Source organism: Pseudonaja textilis, chromosome 14 (genome assembly GCF_049901715.1).
Source record: "Pseudonaja textilis isolate UNSWEBS1 chromosome 14, rPseTex1.2, whole genome shotgun sequence".
Taxonomy (NCBI): Eukaryota; Metazoa; Chordata; class Lepidosauria; order Squamata; family Elapidae; genus Pseudonaja; species Pseudonaja textilis.
Window position 1 is genome coordinate 38,956 of NC_142003.1, and position 12,308 is coordinate 51,263.

At 39.9% G+C, this 12,308-nt stretch overlaps 1 protein-coding gene across 3 annotated transcripts in view; it reads left to right on the forward strand.

The window, feature by feature from the left end:
- Window positions 1-12,308, forward strand: part of CREBBP (CREB binding lysine acetyltransferase) — a 51,604-nt gene that overhangs the window by 32,480 nt on the left and 6,816 nt on the right. For all 3 annotated transcript variants that reach the window (XM_026704553.2, XM_026704554.2, XM_026704555.2), the window contains exons 21-28: window positions 197-253; window positions 518-595; window positions 1,951-2,018; window positions 3,257-3,407; window positions 4,239-4,385; window positions 5,291-5,404; window positions 7,874-8,039; window positions 8,410-8,577. In XM_026704553.2, coding sequence (XP_026560338.1) covers window positions 197-253; window positions 518-595; window positions 1,951-2,018; window positions 3,257-3,407; window positions 4,239-4,385; window positions 5,291-5,404; window positions 7,874-8,039; window positions 8,410-8,577 — 949 coding nt within the window. The remainder of the gene's footprint in view (window positions 1-196; window positions 254-517; window positions 596-1,950; window positions 2,019-3,256; window positions 3,408-4,238; window positions 4,386-5,290; window positions 5,405-7,873; window positions 8,040-8,409; window positions 8,578-12,308) is intronic.

A 12,308-nucleotide genomic window follows, 5' to 3' on the forward strand; every position in this document is an offset into this window, starting at 1 on the left:
ATAATTACAAATTATGAGCCAGCGTTGTCTAAGAATACCAGATGGCAATCAAATTCCAGAGTGACTAACTTTATGAGAAACTCCTGAAGTATATGCAGCTTTATTGTATGCAGCTGCCTTTTTTACAGAAGTATACTTATGGGTTATAATGTAGCCAAAACCAAAATTGGCCCTAAATTCTTGTGTTACTTTGCAGAACCATTTCAAAAGATCATTTTGAGAAGAAAAAAAATGACACACTTGATCCCGAGCCGTAAGTATAGTGTTCTATTGCATCAGTAGCTACAAAATGGAACTTCTTCAGATTTAGGCAGCGTACGATAAGTCAGCTGGGAAAACTAATGCAGAAAAAGTTTCTTAAAAAGTAAATATCCAGTAATTTAGAAAGCAGTATAATGCTGAAATCTTATGTCTGAAACAGCTATCTCATGCAGAAACACTTTTAACATTTTAAAAGTGTATTTAATACGTATTTCTGTTTCAAGGAAGCTAAAACCTCTTCTCTTACATTGTTCAGTTTTGTTGATTGCAAAGAATGTGGCCGGAAAATGCACCAGATATGCGCATTACACTACGATATTATTTGGCCTTCTGGGTAAGTGGCTCTGAGACCTGCCATGTTTTGCTACTGTGAATATTTATTTTATTTATTAAATTTATTTGCCACCCTCTCTCTATCAAGCAAATCCTGGCAGCTTACAACATGGGAAAAATGACAATAAAAATATTAAGATTAAAATTAGCTAAGATAAAAACTAGTATACCCAGGGGTAGAGTGTTTGTTTTGTATTAAACAAGTTTCAGAATTCTGTGTAGATGTAGATGATTTGCAAAAAAAATATCTTTGTTCTGTGGTTCTGGAAAAAATCTGCTCAACATGCTTGTAATATGTGGTTGCAATGATGTTTTTAAATTTTCTTTGTTTATTTCACTGAAAGTGACTTGCTTCATCTTGCATTTTGGGGGGCCTAAGAAATATACAGATTTTATATATTAAATTTGTACTTATTTCTAAGTAATCCTTAGAATTCAGCTTGTTCCTAAAGAACTACTCTGTTTCTTAACAACATTAGACATTAGGCTTTGGGGGTTCTGTAGTCTTGTTACCTCACATGGGTTTCCCATAGGCTTTGGTTATGTGTTTTTATGCAAATGAGAAGGCACTTGATGAAATCTTGCCTGCATCTGAGAAAAGAATCAATCTTCTGTTGGCCGTTGTCTTTCATCAGGCCAGGCTGTCTCAGAATACTGTTAAGCATCATTCTGTGAATTTCTTAAAGGAATAATATAAACACATGCCAGGCTTAATGTAATATGAGATTCCATGTGTGTGATACTGGATGTGGTGTGCATTCACTAAGTCAAGGAAATCCAATTCGTTGTTGTGTGCTGCCCAGAGTCACACACTTGTGAGATGGGTGGCCATATAAAAATGCCAAATAAATAAATAAATAAAAGAAGTGCTCTTTTTGAGCAATGAACACAGATACCCAGCTGACAAGAACTTGCCTTTTCTCTTTGACCGACTGCTCTGGGATGCAAAGAGCTCTTCCAGCCAGATCGTAATGGAATGTTGAGCTGAGCATTTCAAATTGTCTTCCTCACCATCGCTTGGCTAAGAGACTTGAGCTACTTATGAGTCTAATACTCCTTTTTGCCATCAGCCCAAGTCCCTGGATTCAGCCTTGCAATAACACGTTCTGCCAGCGCAGCCCTACAAACCCTGCCATCCCAATCATACAGCATACCCTTATGCTGTTCAGGAATTAAGGTGGGCTTCAGCACCAAGTTAAAAATGGCCCAGAGGGTGAGAAGAAAAAAAGTGCCTTTTGGCACACTTTCTGTTTGTGAAGAAAATAGTATATTGTGAAGTATTTTTTGTTCCTTTTAAAAATCTTTTATAATATTTTCAGCTCAGGATACATTTAATAACTCTTTATTGTGTTTTAGTTTTGTGTGTGACAACTGCTTGAAGAAAACTGGCCGAACACGCAAAGAGAATAAATTCAGTGCCAAAAGTAAGTTTATGGCCTCCTTTATTGTATATTAACTATATTTAAACACAATATCTTAATGCATCTTTTAAAGAATCCCATTATTGTTTAAATAATACTGTGGAAGGCCATTCATATTTGGATTTTGTCTTTATTCAAATAAGTAATGGAGTTGGAAAATAATTGTATTACAGATCTAAATAAAAAGCAGAATTACACTGGCAGCACTCCACTTTCCTCGTTTCCCCAGTAGAAGTGGGGGCGCATGCATAGTATTCCCAATTTGAGAAACAGCAAATATTGTAAAGTATTTGGTGCTCCTGTCTCCATATGGTCCATAAGAGCCGTGCAGCACAGTGGTTAAAATGCAGTATTGTAGGCAAACTCTACCCACAGTCTGGAAATCAATCCTGATCAGTTCAAGGTTGACTCAGCCTTCACGAGGTCAGTAAAATGAGGACCCAATATTGCTGGGGCAACATTCTAACTCCATAAACCACTTAGAAAGGACTGTAAAGCATTGTGAAGTGGTATATAGGTTTAAGTGCTATTGTTATTCCGTATCTCATGAATACAGCCACCTCTCCCCACCTTCAGTTCTGGATTCCATGATTGGTCTTGTGAACCTCTCTTTTTGTTGATGGTTTGTATCACAAGGCAATTGTCAGGATTCCAGCAATCGCCCTAATTAAATCATTCTCGAGCCAAACTTCAAAAAACTTCAAAGGATTTATTAGATGCGACATACCAGCATTGCCCTGTATGAAGCCAACTCTGGCATACGTAATTCACAGTCACCTCTAACTCTGTTTCCCACCTCCCCCCTGGGTGTCTCATAAACCAGAGTCTCCAATTGAGCACGTTCACGGGCTGGGTGTCATCACGTTCTCCAATTAAATATATTCACAGGCAAAAGCCCTGGTATTTTAGTTACAATCTTTTAAAGAGTTGGAACATACTTTCATCTTCAAACTGCTGCACTGCTGTTCCATATTTCCTCCCCCCTTTTTTTTTTTTTTTTTTAAATGGCAACTACTAAAACAGGCATAGGAATGTTTTATGAATTGACAGCGATGGTGTATAAGAGCCATTCCTTTATCGTTTGGAAACAAGCTTATCAATTTCCTATGGAGGTTACTTACAGTCGATAAAGGATGTCGATCGTAGCTTTAAGAATAAAGCCAAACATTGCTGTAATGATATACGAGCAATGAACAGGATGATCTCTTTCTGTTCTTCCTTTCTTCCTCCTCACCTACTAGGGTTACAGACTACCCGCTTAGGGAATCATTTGGAAGAGCGTGTAAACAAATTTCTCCGGAGGCAGAATCATCCAGAAGCTGGGGAAGTGTTTGTGAGAGTAGTGGCCAGTTCAGATAAAACAGTAGAAGTCAAACCAGGAATGAAATCTCGGTGAGTTTTGCCTTTCTTTTATTGGATTCATCTGATTGCCGTTACCAATTGACTGAATCCATTTCTCTATAATATCTTATTTAAGCATCCAAAATTTAATTTTTTTCTGAACAGTGCCATTTTACCATATATTCTGAGAATTTTTGTCTGCATAATTTCAGAATAAAGTATGTTATACACTGAAGCAGAAAGCCTATTATGCTGTGTTTATGACAACAGCTAACAAGGAAGATTAGGATCAATTAGTTAAACTAAAGAATTCCTGATGAATATTTTACTGAACAACAATTACTATGAGGTCATAACAGATGAGTGAAAGCAATTGTTTTTGTTTCAACAGCAAGCTAGCTATATTCTAGAAAATGTTCAAGCCATTGCCAGCTCCCCCTTTTGGAGCGTGGGGGGAGACCTGATTTCTCCCTAACCCCATTTTAATACTGCAGTGGTCATATCTGCTATGATCTTGTTTTTCTCACTCTTATGAGAGAACTGATTCTCATGACAGCCTAGCAGATAGAGCAGTTTTTTGCTTGGGGAAAAAATTAGAAATGTCACTCTCAGTTCTCTTCATCCTTTAAGGAAGAATTCTAAACAGCTTGGCATTTTATGCCAAATGCAGGACCCAAAGAATCTTGTATATCAGAACAGCCTCTGGGTGGAGGTTGTGTTTGCCATTTTCATCTATTGGTTTTCATCAACCAATAATAGTTGAAAATAAATCAATAACCGGTAAGCCTGCTTGAGTGGGACATTTTTTTCTAACATCAAATAATTAATTCCTCAGCTTTTTATCTTTTACCTTAAAATGGTGTGAATTTCTCTTTGTTGTAGATTTGTGGATTCTCGTGAAATGGCTGAGGCCTTCCCCTACCGAACAAAGGCTCTTTTTGCTTTTGAAGAAATTGATGGTGTGGATGTCTGCTTTTTTGGCATGCACGTGCAAGAATACGGATGGGATTGTCCACCTCCAAACACAAGGTCTTGCTTTGCTTCCGTCCAAACGAAGGAAGGATTCTGGTTATTCAATCTCACCCCAGGCAGTCTCACATAATTCTACTTGTGGGAAAAATTAAATGAAGTGCTTTCTACTTATATATATCGTTTTATTGCCTGACTCAATCTGCCTCGATCTTGAAGGACATGAAGGAGAATATAAATCTGAAGTGTAAATAGATAACAGTACATCAGTATGGAACTGTCTGGTGCCAGTAATGCCAGACAATCCATTCCCAAACATCTTTTGAAGGCCATGAAAGTCTCCCCCTTGGGGGACAGATTGTTCCAACGGAGATGAGCCACATAAAATGACTGTTATTAATGTCCTATCCATCTGAGGGACTTTTGGCAGGGGTGCCTAATCATCCAAACCAAGGGCAGGAAAGGTATCTCCTAGATATCCAGGCCTCAAGCTGCATAGGTCCTTACAGGTGGTGACCAGCAGTTCAAATTTTATTCAGAAAAAGAAGCATTTACCAGAGTGATAAAATGTGGCAATTCGGGAACAGCCTAATAATTGGGAGGGCTGCTGCATTTTCAATCAGCTGAGCTTTCCAGATGTTCTTCAGGGGCAGCCCTATGGCAGATGAATTACAGTAATCCAACTAGATAAGATACGAGCTTCTGAAGGAAAGGCAGGATAGCAATTGCACTTAGGCTTTCAATACTGCTCCATAATGCTTTACTCTCCGAGCGGTTTACAAAGCGGTTTAATGTGCTGACCTTGCATGGATGGAAGGCTAAATTGACCTCGAGCCCATCAGGATTGAACTCCAGGCAAAGTTTGCCTGCAATATTGCATTCTAACCACCATGCCACTAGGGCTCAGGATACAAATCAAAGGAGCAAGTAATGAACCACTGAGTTTTCTTTCCTTTTTGTCACAGGCGTGTGTACATCTCCTACTTGGACAGCATCCATTTCTTTCGCCCAAGATGCCTCCGGACTGCTGTTTATCATGAAATCCTTATTGGGTACCTGGAATATGTCAAGAAACTGGGGTGAGTGTTCTGCCAGGACCTTTTAGCAGTGGACATCTTAATGGCCCTTATTTAAATATGGCATGCATTCCTCTTGAACGGACACAGGTGGAATTTGTTATATCTCTCTAACTTCTTCAGGGTCAGTCGGGACATTTCCCATGCACTGGGGAATGGAAAAGCAAATGCCAAATGAGATTGGGAAGCATAGTTGAAAGGCCAGGAAAAGATGTTAGGGGATACTAATTTCACAGTAAACATAAAAAGAATCATAAGTAGGCAGGAGACTGTCCTTTTCTATATGTCTTGATTCTCCATTCTTCAAACACATTCATTCACCCACGCATACATTTTCCAAATCAGCTTCAGCAGCAGTGCTGCTGCTGCAGCAATTCAGATTGATGCAGGTAGTGTGGTTTCTGTAGAGAGGTACAAAACACTCATTGCAAACAGAGTGAAATGAGCGCAGTGTAAGTTAGACATTAGGAACAAATTCAGTCACTTGGAAAATTGCTCTTTCCTGTCTTCATCTTTTGATCTCATTGGATTATCTTGATTTCCCTGCAGCAAACTACAGTGAGAAGGGGAAGGGCAGAGGGAGGTAGATCAGCCAGAAATGCAGACCTCAACACTTCTGTCTGTCCTGTAGATTGTCAGTTCCTAAACACCTCATAGTAGTCTTCCTATATTGTGCATGGTAATTTTCTCTTCAGATTAAACAATTCACACATTCCAAAAGTATGTACAATTGTATAGCCAAGTGTTGATTTTTCAGCTTTCTGAAACTCAGAAATTCAGTGGAACTCTTAGCTTTCATGTAAGTTATTCTCTGTATGTTGTTCATTGAGACTTGTACAAAAACATAACGCCTGAAAATCCCAGAAACTTACGGGAAATAAACTTATGGGCAGCAAACTTACGGGCAACTCTCTTTCCTGCTGTTAACTAAAAAAGTTTGAACAGCCTATAATATTGACATTTTCCTTTTGTATATGTGAACGGCTTTCTAGTGCAAGAAGCTCACAGCTTTCTAATGAATAATAGGAAATAACATTCTTGTAGCACAAACTAACTTGATATTTTATTTGCATAAAAAGGTTCAAGGTCTGACCGTTGTGTTACAATTAGTATGTGTGTGTGTTGTGTGAAATTGTTCTACCTCTTGTGTGTGTTAAAATGCCTCAAACTTATGCCTCAATGGGTTACATTTAAACATCCAAACTGTCATTAGAGGTGAAGCAGTTAGGTAGAAATTCTGGTCAAGCTGCCCTATTGCAACTTGCAGAAGCTTGTGTGCTTGAAGCAGGTGTTTCCATTTCTAGGGAATGGGATAAAAAAAATAAGAACCATATACATATTAACCCATTTTTGTGACCATGTAAGCTCAGTATGGCTTTCTGAATTGAGTTTTGTAGGATGCATTTTGTCACTTCCTTCCATCCCAGGAATTATTGAAGAGACTACAATTGACAGAACACCTGGAGAAAGTAATTCCTTGGGCAGATGCAAGTGGAAAGTGATTTTCCCCTTTTTTTAAAAAAAAAAAGTAAGATATTTGTATTTTGCCTATTAACCTTAAAGAACTTGAAGTTAGGGCTATTTTTGGTATTTTTGAATTAAAATCTACCAGAGAATACTACATTTATTTCCTTTTTTTAGCACAATACAAAAGGCAATTATCCACTAAGCATGACAATAATAAACAAATAAGTAGGAAGCCACCCTGGAAGAAAACAAATAAAAATAAGAATCAGTTGTACTGTGTAGTATTTATTGGATCCAAAGAAACGGAGGGAAAGTATCCAAAGAAAGTTATTCCAGGAATTGGGTCCAAGATTATTCAAAGAGAACATGAAGAAAATAAACTCTGTGGCCTATAAACTTTATAAACCAACAAACTTACCTCAATGCTTGGGCATGAGTTAAGTAGCTCAAATAGCCCTGTATTTTCTTTGGATTAAAGTATTCAAATTGTTATTAAAATATTGCCAATGCTGTTATGCGGCAGAGAATGCTCAGGGTCCAGAAACAGCTAGAGATTAATGTCCTGCCAAGTTTGGGTTTCTTTGTAACATCATCAAACAATCAAGGTGACATGGGACAAGTTAAAATCATAATACAACAATAAAAGATGAATTAAATAGCAAATTACCACACAGTGAATGCCCAAATTTAATATTGGTATAGACTGATAGTTTTGCAGACCCAGAGCCAATTTTTATGACCTTCACAGAGAACAACATGGTTAGGACTTCACAGACTTCAAGGAAATGCTTCTTGTGCAAGCAGGATCCACCTCTTTTTTTTAGGTACTGTATCAACAATGGTTATAAACTCAAGAGGCATACTAAGGTATGAATGAATGATTGAGTGTAAGTGTTGGTTATCTAAACACCCTTTCTATTACGGTTGAACAGTTAGGATGGCTGCCTCCAATTCTGGGCAAAACTATTACTTAACTGTGATGTCTTGCTTGTGTGAAACTCACAGGTATGTGACAGGCCACATCTGGGCCTGCCCACCAAGTGAGGGTGATGATTATATCTTCCACTGTCACCCCCCTGACCAAAAAATCCCCAAACCTAAACGTCTGCAAGAGTGGTACAAGAAGATGTTGGACAAAGCCTTTGCAGAGCGGATCATTCATGATTACAAGGTGAGGATTTCCTCAGAGAATCTGGAGACATTAGTATCTAGATAGGAGTCCTTTCTCTGCAGTTGAAAAGGAAATTAATAATTAGGATGGCTACAGTTTGGGGAGCAAATTAGTGATGCTTTTCTAGATCTGCGTCAATCCAAAATTAAGCACCAACATGTATCTTAGGTTTGGCTAAAGCAAGGGCATTGGATGTGTAAATATGCTTACAATCATAATGAAACACAGAAAACTATTTTAAACCATCCTTTGTTTAAACCAAATGAGAGTATAGTAAGTTAGTTTCAATTTATGTGACGTTTGTTGACTCCTATACTTTTGCCATTGCTCTTAGCTGCACCATCAACAACACCATGTGATCTTTTTCTAGGATATCTTCAAACAAGCAACTGAGGATCGGCTGACAAGTGCCAAGGAGTTGCCCTACTTTGAGGGTGATTTTTGGCCCAATGTATTAGAAGAGAGCATAAAAGAGCTAGAACAGGAGGAGGAAGAAAGAAAAAAGGAAGAAAGCACAGCAGCTAATGAAACAATAGAGGTGACTAAATTGATGGGTGATGTGGCCACATTATGTGAGCTAGATGAACCACAAATTTGTTCAATCCAGAGTTGGAACATACTTTCACTTTCAACTGAGTTACATGCCACATTTCCTTTTAGAAAATCAAAATGGCTTCCAGGGGAGGCTCCCTTCATTTTAACCCCATAGCAAGAACCTGTGGAAGAGTTTGTGCAAGGGGAGAATGACTGAGGGTCAAAATACAGTCTGGTGGTGTTTTGCATGGTGGTGTTTCTGATGTCCCAACTGTTCCAATAATAGATTAAGCTTTAATTTGTAGCTTCTACTTAGGGTTCCCCTCCCCCCTCCATATGTTTGCACAAGCCCATCATGGATTGATTATGCTGATAATTTAGACGGGAAGGCATGATGGAAAGGGTTTTTGTGCTACAGCAACACAGCAGGGAGCCTTGCTTGCCTGCCTCTGTTGCTTTTTAAATTATTTGCTGAGGGAAAGGAGGAGGTGGATCTTTTTAATCCCACCTTGGTTACTTTTATAAATAACTCAAGGCAGTGAACATACTTAGTACACCTTCTTTCTATTCTCCCCACAACAACCCTATGAGGTAGTTGGGCTGAGAGAAAGTGGCTAGCCCGCCCAGCCGGCTTCTGTGCCAGTCTCCTGTGTTCAGATGAGTGGGGAAAATGTGTGTTTCATGCTTATTTTTTGTTATAGGCAAGTAGCCTACAAAAGAAAGCAGGTCAAGAAAGTTTTTTAAACAGGAAGGTACATACAAATATCATTATGACTATAAAGTTAATAATTTTGGTTTGTTTACTGGCTTTGCACTATATTTATATTCTGTTCATGCTCTTGTGCCCAATTCACATTAAATTTCTGGAACAGTTGACAATATATATATATATATATATATGTAGATCTTTGGTTGTTCGGGTTTTCTCCCGCGTAAGATTCGAAGTATCTAGGCAACGTTTCGATGAAGTCTCATTCATCATCTTCAGGCTTCTGTCTCCAGCTCTGTGCTTCTCAGAGTAATGGAGATTGCAGCTGCTTCCTCCTTTTAACTGCCAGTGGGGTGGAACTTGATTGGGTGGGGGCTTGGCTGTGTTCTGATTGGGTGGGGGGTGTTCTCATTGGTAGGGGTTTGGCTGTGTTCTGATTGGTTGGGGGTTAGCCGTGTTCTGATTGGTTGGAGCGTGTTCTGTTCAGGAGGGGGCTTGGTTGTGCTCAGGTTAGTTATAGTTGCTGGGGGATTTGAGCTGGAGAGTTGTGATCTTGCTGTTTGGCTTCTAGTTCGTGGTCCTGCTGCATCTTCATAGTGGGTGTCAGTTTGCTTCATGTATGGCTCAGAGGGGTTTGAAGTGGGTAGTGATGCAGCTGCAGTGCAGCTTCTGGTCCATGGTCGTTTCTCATTTTCTGAATGGGTGGGAGTCTGTTTTCTACATGGAAGTGTGGTGGTGGCATCTTGTGTGGCTCTCATGGGTGTGGGTCCAGTGTCCTTCTTCATGTTAGGTACTCGTCTGTTCATGAGGGCGGGTTTCCAAATGGCTGGAAGGCGGGAGGTGTCATCTCGTTTGTTCATGCTGTGTGGGCGTTTTTTCTATCTCTATGGCTTCTCTGATTATTCTGCTGTTGAAGTGTTCGGTTTTGGCGATAGTTCTGGTATTTTTAAAATCAATTTCATGTCCTGTGGCTTTGAGGTGTTGGACCAGGGAAGAGGTCGTTTCTTCTTTTTTGATTGAGTTCTTATGTTCTTCAATGCGTGCACTTATTCTTCTGTTAGTTTGTCCAATGTATGTGTTAGGGCAGGCAGTGCAGGGGATTTCGTATACTCCTTGGTTTTCTAATTCGATTTTGTCTTTGGGGTTTCTTAGGATGGTGGATATTTTTTTGTTTGTGCAGAATGCTGTTTTGATGTTGTGTTTTTGGAGGATCTTGCTAATTTTGTCTGTAGTGCCTTTTATATATGGGAGGAGGGCTTTTCCGTTTTCTTGTTCTCTGTCTTGGATTTTGGTAGGGGCTTCTTTTTGGATTAGGTGGGTAATCTTCTTTCTTTGGAATCCATTGGCTGTAAGTACGTTGGTGAGAGTGTGTAGTTCGGTTTTTTGGTGTTGTTCATCGGCTAAGCATTTTGTTCTGGAGATGAGTGTCTTGGCTACGGAATTGATCTGTGCTGGGTGGTGGTGTGAGAGAGCATGTAGATAGCGGTTAGTATGTGTTTTCTTCTGGTAGATGGTGTGTCCTAGGGAGCCATCGGATCTTTTGTATACCAAGACATCCAGGAAGGGAAGTTGATTGTTGGCTTCTGTTTCCATGGTGAATTGTATTTTGGGGTGTAGACTGTTGAGGTATGTGAGGAAGTTGTTCAGTTTTTCTTTCCCGTGTGGCCAGATTATGAAGGTGTCATCTACGTATCTGAGCCAGAGTTTGGGTTTGTGGTCGTATTTTTCTAGAGCTTGTGTTTCAAAGTGTTCCATGTAGAGGTTTGCGATGACAGGTGAGAGGGGTGATCCCATAGGTGCTCCTTCTATTTGTTTGTATTTTTGTCCATTGTAGGTGAAGTAAGTATTGGATAGGCAGTGGTTGGTTAGATCTAGGATGTGCTTGGGGGGTTGTATTTGTTTTGGATGGCTGTCAAGGCTTCTTTTATTGGCACTTGGGTGAAGAGGGATATGACATCGAAGCTTACTAGTAGGTCGCTAGGTTGTAAGTTTTGTTTCTTTATGATCTCGATGAACTGGAATGAGTTTCTTACGTGTGAGTTGATGGATTCTGCATAGGGTTGTAGTTGTTTGGCAAGAAATTTGGCCAGGTTTTGTAGAGGTGAGCCTATGGAGCTGACTATTGGTCTGAGTGGGGTTCCTTCTTTGTGTATTTTGGGGAGACCATAAAGCTTGGGGCATCTGGATGATTTTTCTCTGGGTATGATTCCTTGCTGGATTTCTTCACTGATGGGGAGGCTTTTATTTTGGATTTGGTAGTTTTTCTCAGGTAGGTGGTGGGGTCTGTCTTTAGGGGTTTGTATGTGGGGTCTTGGAGTAGGTTGGTTAGCTTGGTTTGGTAGTCAGATGTGTTCATTACCACTGTCGCATTGCCCTTGTCTGCTGGTAGGATTATTATGCTGGTGTCTTCTTTCAGGTTAAGTAGTGCAGTTTGTTCTTCTTTGGATAAGTTGCTTTTGGGTGGTTTGCTAGTGCAGAGGATGTTGGTGATTTCGAGTCTGATTTTGTTAGCATCATCAGGGTTGGTTTTGGTCAGGCTGGTTTCAACTCCACATATGATGGTTTCTGTGGGGATGTGTTTGGGAGCGACAGCAAAGTTGAATCCTTTTGAGAGGATCTTGGTTTCAGCTTCAGTGAGGATCTTGTCTGAGATGTTGTGCACTGTTTGTTTCATGTGTGGCTGTGGGGGAGAGGAGTTGGTTTCTGGCATTGTTGTAGTTTCCTGAGTTTGTTGGTCTGTGTGTCTGTCTTGAGGATGGTCTGTGTTTCGGCTCTCCAGACAGCGAGTTGTTTGGATTTGTCCCAAAGTAGAGGGTGAATCTTGTTGCTGAGTCTGAGGTGGAGTGTGAGGAGATCTTTGTTGATTTGGTCTAGGAGAAACCTTTTTGTGTGAAGTTCATTTCTAATTAGGGCCAGTTCTGTTCTTTTAAGGATGCGTTTGGTGGCTGCTCTGTTGGTGTGGAATTTCAATTGGAAGCTTGTGGGAATTAAATTTTGATCTCGGCAGTTGCATAGGAATGCAAGGT